The 16,007-nt window shown below is 39.8% G+C and overlaps 1 protein-coding gene across 1 annotated transcript in view; it reads right to left on the bottom strand.

Annotated features, from left to right (window-relative positions):
• Positions 1 to 16,007, bottom strand: part of ATR (ATR checkpoint kinase) — a 45,687-nt gene that overhangs the window by 28,180 nt on the left and 1,500 nt on the right. Inside the window, exons 2-14 of the mRNA XM_081862059.1 lie at positions 15,533 to 15,624; positions 14,684 to 14,833; positions 13,140 to 14,029; positions 12,382 to 12,575; positions 10,431 to 10,619; positions 9,840 to 10,060; positions 6,919 to 7,071; positions 5,598 to 5,799; positions 4,594 to 4,850; positions 2,748 to 2,938; positions 2,553 to 2,653; positions 1,616 to 1,787; positions 581 to 751 (exon numbers count right to left, since the gene is read on the bottom strand). Of these exons, the coding sequence (XP_081718185.1) occupies positions 581 to 751; positions 1,616 to 1,787; positions 2,553 to 2,653; positions 2,748 to 2,938; positions 4,594 to 4,850; positions 5,598 to 5,799; positions 6,919 to 7,071; positions 9,840 to 10,060; positions 10,431 to 10,619; positions 12,382 to 12,575; positions 13,140 to 14,029; positions 14,684 to 14,833; positions 15,533 to 15,624 (2,983 nt within the window). The remainder of the gene's footprint in view (positions 1 to 580; positions 752 to 1,615; positions 1,788 to 2,552; positions 2,654 to 2,747; positions 2,939 to 4,593; positions 4,851 to 5,597; positions 5,800 to 6,918; positions 7,072 to 9,839; positions 10,061 to 10,430; positions 10,620 to 12,381; positions 12,576 to 13,139; positions 14,030 to 14,683; positions 14,834 to 15,532; positions 15,625 to 16,007) is intronic.

The raw sequence follows: 16,007 nt of genomic DNA on the forward strand, positions 1-16,007 counted from the left end.
ACAGTTAATAAGTTTCATGGGTTTATTTAGCAAAGAATCAGCATCTTTCACAAAACACAACAGACGCCAGGCTAAAATAACTCTTCCTATAAAAATGAAGAGGGAGGCAAAATATATGGCAGAGGAAAAGGCCTGTGGGAAAAAGGAAACCTTTTTCTTGGCTCCCCTTTCGCTTGGGGAAATAAGCTACCTCACAGTTGTTGCTGGGGTGATAAAATGGGTGTGTGGATAGCAGAACCACATATAGCACCTTCAGCTCCTTGCAGAGAAAGGTGAGCTAAAAATGTAATAAATGAAAAAAATGTAGGAATCTTACCAATCTGCATAATCATCCCCGGTAATGCCAACAATTTATGAAGGAAGAATTGAGAAAACTGAGATGGGAAACACATGCAAAGACTTATTCTTACTCTGGAACAGGCATCCCCAAACCCAGCCCTCCAGATATTTTGGGACTGCAATTCCCATCATTCCTAACCACTAGTCCTGTTAGCTAGGGATGATGGGAGTTGTAGTCCCAAAACATCTGGAGGGCCGAGTTTGGGGGTGCCTGCTCTGGAATATACCACCATCAACTTACACTGAGAAAACGATTGAGGTCTGGAAAATCAAAAACATTGGCAATTTCAGATAACATGTCCAGGGCAGCTTCCCTTTGATGAGCAATTTCTTGTTTCTGTACTTCGCTGCTTTGGCCGGGAGTGTTACAAATCATTGCCGACTGCCTGGAGTGCAGAGATTCCACTAAAAACTAAGCATCAAGAGATACATTTCACTGCTATTTCTCTCATACTGAAATTAGAATTTTTACCTCAGGACAATTATGCCAGATATAAACATTCAGCTGACTAAAGAGCAAAGGTATTGGTTTTTGTTCTTTACAACCTGGAGCCGCTTACAGTTCTGCTAATGAATGTTGTCCCCACCAGAAAAGCTTTGACTTTAGAATCGTCTTTGTCTTTGCCCAAGACTGAACAAAATTATCCAGGTCTCCAGCCATGACTGAGACACAAGAGTGGGCTGCAGGGTCACACCCCCCCTTTATTTTAATTTTTAATTTTTAAAAATCATTTTTATTGATTTTGCAGTAAAAACAGCCAGTTAACATATCCATCATAATCCAATTAAAAACAAGAAACTAAAATAAAAAACCAACCAAATTACCGTCCGATATATATATATATATATATATATATGCAGGTTTTGGTGTCCTCGGGTGTCTTCCCGTGTAAAAGTTGGGGTGTCTAGGCGACGTTTCGACGAGGTCTCACTCGTCATCTTCGAAAGCATATATATATATATATATATATATATGAATGAACCCATGTCTCCACTCATGCTAATTGCTTTCCTTTTATACCATCATTAAGTTTACATCTACACCAACCAAGGGACCTTCTTTAACCAAGGTTTGCAAGCCATGGTTAACACGAATCATGGTTAGGGTTGGAGTATGTGTAAATCTTAACTACAATCCTACCCCACAGTGGGCAAGAGGAATATGTGTACATTAGGGGAGAAGTTGGGGGCACATAATCTTGTAGCCCTCTACGGAACGTTAAGCAATTAAAAGGTTAATGCAATGTATTCTTCCTATATTATTCGGGCTTCTTACCTGACAGATTGGTTTCTTGTATTGACTGAAAAAGGCCTGCAGCTTTATAGACTTGGTGGCAGCCAAAGCTCTGATTTCTGCATATGCTGCTCCAGCCACAGAGGCCGATTTGGACAACAAGCAATGCAACAAGTGCAAGAGTGCAAAGGGCACCAAGCTCCCTTTCGTTGCCCTTACAATGTAAAAGGGGGGAAAGACAGACATTGCTTGAAAGTAACACCAATGCACTAGATAATTCATGCCTGAAACCTTTCAAGTAAAGACATTTATCACAGATTTGAATTGATTCTATATATGTGCTAGTTTATTTTTATTTATTTTTTAAATCGAATCCTTTTTTATAGGTGCATAAGTTTTCACTTTCATTATATACAGAATTGTTCTGTAAATTGCTACGGAATAATAATAATAATAATAATAATAATAATAATTTATTTATACCCCGCCCATCTGGCTGGGCTTCCCCAGCCACTCTGGGTGGCTTCCAAAAAAATATTAAAAGACTGTAATAAATCAAACATTAAAAGCTTCTCTAAACAGGGCTGCCTTCAGATGTCTTCTAAAAGTCTGGTAGTTGTTGTTCTCTTTGACATCTGTTGGGAGGGCATTCCACAGGGCGGGTGCCACTACCAAGAAGGCCCTCTGCCTGGTTCCTTGTAACTTGGCTTCTCGCAGTGAGGGAACCGCCAGAAGGCCCTCGGTGCTGGACCTCAGTGTCCGGGTAGAACGATGGGGGTGGAGACACTCCTTCAGATATACTGAACCGAGGCCGTTTAGGGCTTTAAAGGTCAGAACCAACACTTTGAATTGTGCTCGGATGCCTCATGGAAAGTGATTCATAAAGAAAGTAACTGATAAGAATATTCCATAACTCAGAATAAGTCTCCTGAAACCAGAATACTTAAGAGAAGTTAGAAAAGAAGACACTAAAATGTACCTTCCAATATCACCCGTTGTGAGAATCAATGTATCCTTCAGCTCACTATTTTTTGATATTTTAGCATTTGTGTAGGCTTCTTTCATTCTCGAAACGAAGAGCTGAAAGTAAGTTTGGAACGATATGCATTCATTATTGTGATTACATATCAAGGTTGCTCTCTCTCTCAGGGTTCAAGATACTTAAGAAATTCACCTCTTTAATGAAATCTTCCTCAGAGTCTGAAGAATCCAGTATGTATTTGATGCAGCCACTAAAGGCTATTCTTACATCTTTGTCAGGATCTTCCATTAGCTTTAAGAAAGCCCCAACAATCACTTTTACATTTAATTCATCTTTTTTGAAGTCCAGGTGTTTACAAAGGAGAGGAATGTTCTCTATTAATACTAGAAGAGAAAGTAACAGAAACAACACATTCAACAATTTTTGTTTATCGTAAGACCGAAGTTAAAACCACATGGTGGAATACGGTATTTTATACATCTTAAAATTTCTTTTTTTAAAAAATCAAACATGTATAATTTGGGTTACCACAAATTACAATCATGTTCACAAAAGATAAAAATATTTAAGACAGACTATGAAGTTCACTCACAAATATTTTGACCACGTTATTAAGTACTTTTTGAAAAAGCAACAACATTCTTGTTTGGATTTCAAAACCTGGATAACACATACAGATTAGACAGAATATATTGCATCTCCACTTACATTTTAGCGCAGGAGACCACAGGCCATATTGATTAACAAGCCCTGTCCTTCTGGAAGGACAAAGAAGTTGCCTTCCTTATTTCCTGGTTGAATAACTTGAAATGTAAGCAGTACCATGGATTCGCCTTACAGTGAGACATGGGGAAGGACAGTAGAGACCCAGAAATTTGCATGTTATTTGCTCTCCCATTTCTCAATGGAAGGGTGCCAGGGAAGAACAACCTCTCAGAGTATTGCAAAAGAACAATGTCAATCAACATTTGGTGATCTCCTTCTACCGGTCCACAACAGAAAGTGTCCTTTCATACTGCATCACGGTGTGGCACACTAGTTTGACATCAACTGATAGGAAGTGCCTACAGAGGGTGGTGAATACAGCACAAGATATTATGGGCTGTCCCGTGAATCCACTGGATGAAATAGCGGAAGAACATTGCCTCAGGAGAGTGAGAAAAATTATCAGGGATGATTCACACCCTGGCCGGCACTTTCTGGATCTCCTGCCCTCAGGCAGAAGATATAGAAGCATGATTAGTCGCACCAACAGGGTAAAGAACAGCTTCTATCCATGGGCTGTTAGGCTGCTGACTGAAAAGATAACAACGGGGCAACTGACTTTCGGGTTTGGTGGGTGTGCGTCAGTAAATGAGGGGAATTAAGACTAAGAGAGCTGAGTGGGGGGTGCTCATGTAATCTCACTGTATACAAGTTGTACAAGTGACAATAAAGTATTTCAATCAATTTCAATTTCCCAAGAAGAACAGCATCTGCTACACTGAAAGCAGCACACTGACTCTTGTACTGTGGAAGGGTCAGCAATGAGACCCTGTTGCAGAAGCCACTGGGATGCTCTCTCATTTCCCAAAGAAAGAGGTATCCTTCTCACCAGCCATGCTTCACACCTTGCAGGTGTGCCTCCCTATCAACTCTTTGATCCAGAAGAATGGACAGAAAGCTCTTGCAAGCAAGGAACTCTGCACAAACATCCACGCTTCCATACCTGTCACTGGATCAACTTTAACATCTGCTAATAGTAAACTTAGGTGCTATGACAGCTAAGTAGCCAAATCAGAATTATTTAGGGTGCTCAGTTTATTCAGGTGCCACAAAAATTTTGAGGGTCTTTTGTGGGCCGGAGTGGAAAAGAGGGCAACTGAAAACCACAAAGAGAGATGGAATGGAGACTCCCGAAAGAAGGCACAACTGGCGGGCGCATAGAATAAGAGCACTTCACATTATTATGTTGTGTTTACCAAGTAAAATAACACTGCAGAAACAACATGCAAAAAAGAGACAGGAAAATAATATAGCGTATGTTTAAAGAACTTACCAAGCTTGACTGAACTGGCTACATTGCTTTCAAGGAGATTTAAAAATGGCTTAAAGACATCTGCTCTTACAGCACACATTTGCTCGGAAGAAGTCACAGTAACTTTGCTACAGAGAATGTCACAACTTTGGGGCTCGATGCCAGGTTTAGTTGTGGAAGGTCTTATACTGAAGTTGCCAGAAAGACAGCAAGCCAGTTTTCCAATGATGCTGGCATAAGCTTTTTGGACTAATAGAGATTCATCCCCTATGTGGTCTCTGAAATAAAAAGAAGTGTCCGGTGCCTTTTCTACATATAACATTATTCTTACAACAGTAAATGCTGCTGGGTGTACCACTTTCAAAAGAAACCTAAGAGTGGTATCCAATTAAGTACTTCTGTTAAGACAAGGATTTCCACTTGTGCTATAGAACGTGCCCTCTCTCTCACCCCTCTCCTGAGGGTTGCAGAAAATCCCAGAAACATTTAGGGCAGCATATGGGAAGGAGTAGGAAGGGAAGTTCAATTGCACAGCCAAAAGTCCTTGCATTAGTGGAGCTGCATCCAGACACCCTAGCAGGTCCAGAAAAGGAATACAGTGGTACCTCGGGTTACATACGCTTCAGGTTACATACACTTCAGGTTACAGACTCCGCTAAACCAGAAATAGTGCTTCAGGTTAAGAACTTTGCTTCAGGATAAGAACAGAAATCTTGCTCCGGCGGTGCGGCGGCAGCAGGAAGCCCCATTAGCTAAAGTGGTGCTTCAGGTTAAGAACGGACATCCGGAACAAATTAAGTACTTAACCCGAGGTACCACTGTACAAAGACACTCATGTTATGGAACACACTTCCTATATATGGGCGACAGAAGAAGTGGCATGGCCTGTCATACATTTCTATCCTCTCTACCATAACCCACCTCAGCTGCACCACTCATATTTGACAAGGTCTTTGTTCGATCTATTAGCTGGCAGATCATTCTTCCTTTCCCCAATTTTATTTGGAATTAAAACCACTACTTACAGGAAAGATCCAAGCAAAGGGGTGGAGGATTTTACATCTGACTGGTGTAACAGGAAAGGAAACCCTTTAACGCAGTTAGCTCTGATAATTTCATGCGGACTCTGCAGGGTATGCTGATATAAAGAATCCCTCCACTTCAGATGTAATAATCTTCGTGGAATCAGAGAAAGAAGAAACACGCAATTCGACTGAATCTCAGGTGCTAAAAGGAAAATAAATAAACACAAAAGCACTGTAAGGACAACAATCTAGCCTTTTTAAAATGGCACCCACATATTTCATTAAAAAAATTATAAACCAGTTGCTAAAAACAAAACAAAAATATCCAAGGAGTATACAGGTCTAATAATATACAAAAGATGACTAAAATACACAAGCCAACTGTATATACATACACCATCAATAAATATATAGATCAATAAAGCATTGAAAACAAATTTACACCTCATAAAAACCCCTAATTATCAAACTGCTGCAAGTTCAGAAGCACAACAGTATATTATTTCATACTGAGAGGTCTACAGTCATTAAGGCCAATATTTAAAAGCTAAAGCTAAATAAATGGTTACACAGGCCAGGACACATTATATCCTTGATTTTCCACAAATAGTACATGGACTTTTAAGCATTCAAACTGGAAAGTATCTTTTCAGTTGAGGACAGCAGTTATCCAAGTGCAAGTGGCCAGTTATTTACACTCTGACAATATCATATTTGTGTTAATGAGGTATGTTGGCCATGGGGCTCTCTGTGTACTTGGCACAGAGGCTTCAGTTGTGGGGAAAGTAGTGTGGTTAGAAAACTGACTGGAACTAGAAGACTGGAACATATCTCACCAGTCTTAACACAAATGCACCCGCTCCCAGTCCATTTTCAGGCACGAGTCAAAGTGTTGGTTTGAACCTTTAAACACTGTGAACAGCCTTATTTCCATGCATAAACCAGTCTCAGCATTCATCTCATCCCTCAACACATTGATCTTTCGAGATAAGTCAGGTGACGACCCAAGACAGGGCCTTTTCGCCTATGGCACCCTGACTCTGGAATACTCTCCTGAGAGACTTGCCGGGAACTGACATTAAATATCTTTTAAGATGAAGCCCTTTCTATTTGCCCGGACCTTTTACACATTTTAGTGTTGGCTGTGTTTTAACTTAAATGTCGCTGGCATATTTTGTAAACTGTTCTGCTTTTTTTATTTTGTTGTTCCATCACCGCTGTTGTTTTTCTTTGCTGATAGCCACTTCTAGAAACCTTGGGGAGAATGATAGGGTGGAAACATGAATAAATTTCAAAGCAAAATGTGTTTTTTTTTACTTACAAAAATGGCTTGAAGTATGTTTACTCAATACCAGAAGATCTGAATTAAGTGCAGGCAACTTGAATGAAGGCTCACTGGAGTAGCTGGAAATCCATGGCAGACATAGTATTCCAAGTAAATTTTCAATAATCTCATCGCTAAGCTGGATTTTTACTTTTAGGGGAGGGAAAAAACAAACACAAATTCAGGTGGCTTATGAAACAGATCTACATTGCTGATAAAATGACGGTATCATTGAGATTTCACCCCTCCCATATCCAAGAATCTGCTGATGTTCTCTGCTGATTCTCCAGAGAGGAGGGGGCGGTTTCTGCTCTCTACTTATTCTGCTCCAGCCTCACATCAAAGAGAGAGAGAGAGACTGAGTGTTAGAGAGAGATTGTGTGTATAGATAAGGTTGCTGCCAAGAGCAGCTGCAGACAGTGCAGTTCAGCATTTTCATTTAGACCTCATTTAGCTCTGTACATAGTTGTGTATTATAGTTGTAGATAGAATAAAGAAGATATTCTACAGAGCTGCTCTCTGAGTCATTTATGCTCTGCTATACTCTACTCTGCTGTGCGACGACTGTCTTCTTGTTGGAGTGAATCCGGTGCTCACAACTCTAAGCTGTGAGTCCACAGCACTTTGACCTGTTCCTGTGCAGAAGGTGGTCTCTGGAAGTGCTACCCAGCTCGCTTAGCCCAGTCGGGGCTGAAGTGGATGAGTCCAGTTGGTGGCACTGGCTCAAGGGCGATGCTGACAATCATGTCATTGTTAAGGTAAAGGTACAGGACCCCTGGACGGTTAAGTCCAGTCAAAGGGTGTGACGCTCATTTCGCTTTTCAGGCCGAGGGAGCCGGTGTTTGTCCACTGACAGTTTTCCGGTTTATATGGCCAGCATGACTAAATCGCTTCTGGCACAACGGGACACCGAAACGGAAACCAGAGTGCACGGAAACACCATTTATCTTCCCGCCGCAGCGGTACCTATTTATCTACTTGCACTGATGTGCTTTCGAACTGCTAGGTTGGCAAGAGCAGGGACTGAGCAATGGGAGCTCACCCCGTCATGGGGATTCGAACCGCTGACCTTCTGATCGGCAAGCTCTAGGCTCTGTGGTTTAAACAAAGGTTAAAATACTAAAACGGATTAACATTTCCTCAGGTTTATAAGCATCTGGGTAGGCTTGTCTAAACAAGATTGTTTTTATCAGGCACCGAAAGGAGTACAGCAAATATGCTTGCTTGATATTAAAATGAACCTAGCAGAAAACTTTGAAGTGTGCAAATACTATGGAAAATGGCAAGTAAAAACAGCTTCTTTTTTAAAAAAAATCATTTGTCTTTTACTCACTTTCACTTAAAGGGTAAAATGCCAAAAACTTTGGGCTCACAGATAATTTACGTATGAAAGTTTAGCCAGCACCGGCACCACACAACAATTGGACTCATTTTTTAAAGAAGCTTTCGAACCGTTAGGTTGGCAGGAACTGGGACAGAGCAACGGGAGCTCACTCAGTCGTGAGGATTTGAACTGCTGACCTTCCGATTGGCACTGACCACAGTGCCAGACCACATACTTGCCATGCCTCAAGTCTCAAATTTAATCCCTGGCACATTAAGATGAAAGCATCCTAGTTACACTGTGAAGACCTCTGGCTAAAGACTTTAGAAACCAGCTGTCTGTCAGAGCAGACAGATCTGGGCTAAATAGACAAATGGCCCAAATCAGAATAAAAGTATCTGTACTGGAACTGAATTGATTTTATATGTGTGGTGGTGGTGTTTTAAATTGTGTGTGTGAATATACACACACTTGTTTTTATGTAATTGTTCTATATATGTTCTATATATGTTTCTATATGTTTCAGGATACCTCATGGGAAGTGTTTCATGAGTGAAATAAGTAAGTAAGTAAGTAATAGTAATAATAATAATAATAATAATAATAATGGGGGATTTTCCACAGCTACTTATTTTTACATTGTCCAGTGAGATACAAATTAGTTGCTAAGTAGTAAATACCATCACCATTTAGTAAGTTCAAGGATTGTATATACTTTTGTTCAAAATATTATAAACCATTAATTTATTTCTGGTATCAGCCTTAAACATCTAGTGTTCTCAACAAAATTATTCTCCCTTATTGCAAAACTATCATGCTTCTGTTTCCCGAACCATTACAATTTAACATAGCAATTCTATCTGGCAGTTGCAGCAAATTCTCAACATTTTCCTATCCATTCTTTACTTCCTTGATTATATTCTCAATTTACCGTATTTTTCGCCCCATAAGACGCACCGCCCCATAGGACGCACCTAGTTTTTTTGGGGGGAAATAAAGGGGGAAAAATTCATTTCCCCCCCAGGCGCAGGGGCTGACGCAGGGGAAGCCTGAGCTTCCCCCGACCCCAGCCCCCAGAACAGGCTGCCGCCCCAAGCCTCGCACACCCGGCGGGACCTCCTGCTGGGCACGCGAGGCTTATGGATAGCTTCCTGAAGCCTGGAGAGCAAGAGAGGTCGGTGCACACCGACGCCTTTCGCTCTCCAGGCTTCAGCAAAAGCCTGCATTCGCCCCATAGGATGCACACACATTTCCCCTTCATTTTTGGAGGGGAAAAAGTGCGTCCTATAGGGCGAAAAATACGGTAATTATGACAACACAATCAATCCATCAATCATATTATTTGTATGCCGCCTTTCTAGAGTTAAAACTATGCTCAACGCAGCTTACAACATATAAAAATTTACATAGCTACAAACATAGCAAAGGTAGTCATAAATAAACAAAACATCAAAAAGTATACAACCAAATTGAACAATGTTCTATGAGAACTAATTGCACCATTTATCCTTTATTAGGTACTAGCTAACTAACAGCATTTTTTCAAAAGAGTATCATTTGTTAACAACTGTTATTACATTAATTGGCATCTTACCTTGCATATAAAGTAAAGCATCAATTATTTTCACGACTCTTTGAATCACTGGTTCTAGGTCAACTATCCGTGAAGCAGGATCTAAAAGCTTCCAACAAGCTTTGAGTGCTCTCATGATACATTCTGATGATATCCAGGTTAACTGGACATGCTCCCCTGATTCTGAAGGCCAAACAGTATTATTATGTTTATGGTTGCGTAAACCAACTTGATTGTGTATGCTGTTAAAGAAAAGAAGTCAGCTGGTTACTGAAATGGCTTAATCATATGACATGTTTGATTTCAGCCAACTGCTGTTCTCACAGCTCAGGAACGGTGTCTAATCACTTCTCAGATCTGCAAAGAATCCTTACACAACACAATCCATTTTACAGTTCTGCCACATGTCCAAATCTTCAAAATGCACTCAAAGCCCTCTCTTGCATAAAAGATCTAAATTTAAGCTATGTGGAAGAGCATGTTTTAAACATACCTTTTAGCCAACTCAAAGGCTGACCTACCAATGAGTAAGGTGAGTTTTTGTACACAGTGTCTGGTCAACAAATCTACTGTCATTATAACTTTGTAGTTTACAAAGACTGGTAATTTTACCTGCTGAAATTTTGTGTAGAATGCACTGTGCACAGGACACCTAGTTGAATTATTAAAGCAATTCCCTCTATGCTTTGTAGAAATTCCACCGGAGGAAGGTCTTGTTCCAAAAGCAAGAGGAGAGATTCCACTTTCTTGATTATAGCGCTCCACAGTGTGCTCTTCATTTTCATATTCACAGGACCGGGGCTACAAACCAATCAATTTTAGAACAATGCAAATAATGTTATAAAATAAGAATGTTTTAGAATCATAGAATTTGTAGAGTGGGAAGGGACCACAAAGGTCATTTAGTCCAATCCCCTGCAATGCAGAAATATTTTGCCCAATGGGGGGCTTGAAACCATGACCCTGAGATTAGGAGTCCCATGTGCTACTGACTGAGCTATCCCTTTAAAAAGAAATTTGTATAGTGCTATACAGTGCTTTTTTCTGGGGGAATTCTGGGGGATGCATACCCCTAAATATTTTGTGTTTGGCCTCATTGAGGGGCCATATTTCAATATGAGTAGGAAAATGAGAGTACCCCTAAACATTCTTTTTAGGGGGGGAAGCACTGGTGCTATACAGTGGTACCTCGGGTTAAGAACTTCATTCGTTCTGGAGGTTCGTTCTTAACCTGAAATACCACTTTAGCTAATGGGGCCTCCCACTGCCACTTTGCCACCACCGCACAATTTCTATTCTCATCCTGAAGCAAAGTTCTTAACCTGAGGTACTATTTCTGGGTTAGTGGAGTCTGTAACCTGAAGCATATGTAACCAGAGATACCACTGTGCAAACTGACAGATATATCCAATGCTAGTCCTATTCAGAATAGACCCACTTAAATTAATGAACCTGTTTGTAACATCCGTTAATTTAAAATGGTTGTATCCAACAAAATTGGCTCATTAGTGCAAGAAATTCTGCTTGCACAACAGAACTCCTCCTTTCTCTCCTCTCCCTATACGCCTCCATCCCCTTCCCCCAAATCTGCTCTGCAGTGCTGGGAGGAATGCCCAGAACAGATTTGGAATCACATAGGGATGCACTGTGCAAACGGAACTTATTACACTAATGAGATAATTTCATTGTATACAACCCAATAGATCTTCTCTGAGTAGGACTAAGATTGAATACAACCCTGAATGTGGAAAAACATTAGGAGAAAATAGCTAAATTGAACCAGATATTTACTCCTTACCATGATACATGATAATTAAAAAAATATACTGACATACATCATAGGAAACTGAGGGGAAAGCAATTTTCAACCGATTGTGGGTTGGTCAAAAAAATTGTGGCGTATAAGCTAAGTTTGTCTAATACTCAATAGAAAAATAAGTTGGTTGAAAATGGTTTCCTTTTGTGATATTTTGCAACAGCAACATCAGGATAATATTCAACCATTTTTTTTCTTTTGCTCCATTATAAAAACTCTGCTTGGTTTCTTCCCTTTTTTAAGTTTATTGCTTCACTCTGTGTAAATTCATATGCCCTTGTGTGATTATCACATAGTTTTCATTTTGACAGCCTGAAGAATAACTGTGTTTGGTGTGTATATATATATATATATATATATATACACACACACACACACACACACACACACACACACTTAATTTTCTTAGAAATTGATGTATATCTTAATGTTCAAAATGCAGGGAAATATTACGTTAGAATACATCAGTTTAAGCTGCTAAATTATGCTGAAGCATTATACAATTTTGGCAAGTAAGGCTGCTGCATTTGTATTTTCCCCCAAACCATCCCTGTGTTTTATTCTAGTCACGGTATCCCAGCCTATGTGGATGGGGGGAAATGCAGGAGCAATCCACTGTATGGCATAATTGAAAGCATAGCTAAAGCAGAAGTGAAGACAAGGTTTTCAAGACCACATCAATTCCATCAATTGCTTATTGCATTATTAGCTACAATTCTTTAGAAATTACTAAGTGAACCATCATACTCTGGTGGAGCTGCTGACTTCTTAGGGTGCTTTAAGGATAGACTGAGACGCGGTCTTTTTTCTGGAACTTCATCACTACTACTGCTGCTTCCTCCATCAGTATCCGATGTCTCTGGATTCTTGCTACACTGCAGCTCCTGAATGATCTCTTCTGCTTCTGTCACCAAGGCTGCATAAAGCGGACTCAGCAGATACTAAGGAAGATAAACACAGACACACCTCAATAGTGCTGCAGAACTTTATGAAATGGGGCATGTGTGTGTGTGACCATAAAAATCATACTTTTGTTGCCTTGCTACACATACCCAGACATTATGTACATTTGCTTTTTAAGCTGTTGGTTTTATCTTTGATAATTTTGTTGTCTGCTGTTTTAAAGCCTGTTTTTATTATTTATTTTTTATGGAACAACAGAGACAAGCAAAAATAATATATCCCACTAAACGTATTAAATAATTACACCAAATCTGAAATCTAGATGTCACAGGGAGAGATATCTGTAAATACAAAATAAAACCCCACCATATGGAATAAAACTGATGAGAATCTTCCTATCACTTGGAGACCCATAACAGTAATGCAAACAACACTGAGCTGGAGGGACCAATAATTTGACTTGGCCTGAGACAACTTCCTATGTTCCTATGCTTGAGCGTTCTCTGAAAATATATTTTTCTCCTCACGTGTCTTAAAATCTGTGCCCTTCAACCTAAGCCACCAAGCAAATTTTTCATTGTCCCCCCCCCCCCATAACTCACCTTCTGCTCCACCTGGCTTCCAACTACCGCAACAAAAGATTTGCAGATGCTGTTAATACAGGTCTTTCTAACTGGAACAGCAGATTCATATCCAGCTGGCACAAACTTCATGAAATACTTCAGTATGTGGCATAGCACTCCTTTCATCTTCTCAGACTGAAGAAGCCTCAGCACATCAGCTTCAAACAACGCATGGAGCTTCTCCAGGAGTGTGTTTAGATAAAGAGGCTCGATGTTCCGATAGGAATGCGTTTCAAAAGGCAACAGGGTTCTCACCAATATTAACAAGGGTTCCTCATATAGTTCCAGCTCTTCAGCATCCATTTCAAGGAGGAACTGCAACATACCCCCCAAAACTGAGAAGAAACTGCTGGCTAGCTCTTCTGGAGGCCCTCCTAGCTGCACCAATTCTGTTAGGAATTTCATGCTCAAGACTTTAACTTTTGGAGTACCGTACTCCAACAAGGAACACCCTATTGCCCAAAGAGTCACATCTTGTGGTTTAAAAAACACGTAAGAAACTATCTCAGTAAGAATCCCCATCAGAGTTATCTCCAAGCATTCTACATTGCTCATGCCCATTAACTGTAGTTGGACAGAACTTAAAGAGCCCAGGGGTACATTGGGGTTGCATGAAAATCTTTTCACAGTCACAGGCCAGCTCAATGAATCCTGCTGGAAGTGCACCGACGCATTTCTTTCATGGAGTAAAATGAGATCTTGAAGAAGATGCAGCAATTCTCTCGTCAGTAAGTCGAATATGGCACAGTTCTTGACTTTGAAAAGGCATAGTAAGGAACAAACTACAGTACTGATGTTCTCGTGCAAAATCTGGCAGTTTGGGGAGGCAGCAACTCTCAAAAGCCTTGCTGTGATCCAGTAGCTGAATTCTAGAAGAAGAAAGAGAGAGAAAAAATATTAAGATTTTAGTCCTATGCTCACTTTGAATACAATGAAAATTACTTTTGGGTAAACTGGTACATGAGCAGGCTGCAAATCTTGTAGCACATGATGCATCTTAAAGATGTTTCAATGACCAGTAAAACAAGAGTTGCTTCACTGGGCTTTGCATAGCTGTAGTTTCATTTCCCCCTCCAAGTTTGGTTTGGAGTTGTTACATTGCCGCTGACCACTTTTGGTTCTGTTGATTTTTAAACTTAATTTTATTATTTGTTTTAATATGTGTCAATGACCCCAAAAACTATCCCTTGACTTGCTTAAGCAAATCCATTGCCAAATTAGTATTTGAATCCAACAAACCATAATTAACCAGTTAGTTGGTTCGAACAAAACAATAAGCTGTGGTTAAGCAGATATGGAAGTGAAAACCTTCTGAACTCCTCCTCATGGCTGTGCTGGAGAAGAGAAAGTTGTTTGTGAGTGCACAAGCCCAAGGTTTACTGCAGTTGCTCTCATCACACTAAATTATGGTTTAGTGTGCCATCTGAACTGGGTCAATGAAAAGAATAAATCAGTACCTGTGGTGCATACTATTGTAACGTAATTTACCATACCGAATTCCAAGGATTTTAAAATAAACTTACCGATACAGCTTGAATCAGTGACACTTTCTTGATGAGGTACAGTTATATTTACAAATACAAGCGGGGATGATTTCATGATATGCAGAATAAAATCAAGCAACATCATCGAGCTTGGCTGAGACTCGGTTTTCTTAACAAGTTCTAAAGCCACTGAAAAGAAAACAAGACTCGTGTTATGCCACGGTAAACCTGTTCCAAGACAAATTTAACATTTGCTGTGCTGCAACAAACAATCCTGAACTGCAATAATGTATTCTTAAAAATGAATTTCATACTTTTCAAGGTTTGCTAAACATGGTAAACAGCATGCTGTCATAATTTCTTCAATGCTACAATGACTTACCTTCTTCATAAAGGAGGAGAAACAGGAGCACAGAAGCCTGAAGCTCAGGTTTGCTTAATCTCATCACAACAATGGTTTGTTGAAATGCCTGAATTATTTTTGTTTCTCTTTAAAACTCACATACTAAGCTGCAAGTCTATGGATCACACATATTTATCACCAACCAAAACCTGATACAGTAATTGGAACAAATTATATTAAACAAAATTGGCTGAGTCAGTGAAAAGCTTATTCAAACTACTTTTTCACACTGCATGAAAGTTAATCTTCCATTCCACTCCAAAAGGGTATTTCCCTACCCCACTTGAACTGCATTAGTTACCCCAACATGCATATTCTATCAGAAGGTTTATTTGAGAATTGCCCACTCATCAATATTTGGGAATAGGTCAATGGGGGTCAGATATCATGCAGGTGTTGCCCTTTTGTAGATTTTCAAAATATGACCCCTCTAGTATTTAGGCCCTAAATACTAAAGGGGCCTTATTTTTAGCACCTTTACTTACCAACATCTACATCCACCAGGATCCGATCAATGAACTGGCAGAGTATTTGTCTTGGCTTCTGTACCACTGTATTGTATTCCTCTGGAGTAGCCCTGGAAATAAGAATTGTTTTAAAAGTTGCACCTGTGTTTCTGCTTAAATATGTTATTTTAACAATTTAAGAGTCTATGCACAAGGCAACTATTAGTATCTTTAATATCAGACACAACATCAACTTTTCCTGAAATCTTACTGGGGAAGAACTTCCATTTCTTTTTTTTTACTAGCAAATTATTTGTCAATTGACACCAAGTTATCCAAGATGCCTAAATCTCAATCAGACTGTGAAGCATTTCAAAGGAGTACAGTACCTTCAAATTTGGTGTTTAGTCTCTACATAATGGTAAAAAGAATAAGGGTCATTGATTAGATCTAAGGCTGTAGATGTAACCCCACTTTACACAGACTAAGCCCTACTGAATTCAACAGGACCTAT

This window comes from Podarcis erhardii (assembly GCF_964252035.2).
Source record: "Podarcis erhardii genome assembly, chromosome: 5".
Taxonomy (NCBI): Eukaryota; Metazoa; Chordata; class Lepidosauria; order Squamata; family Lacertidae; genus Podarcis; species Podarcis erhardii.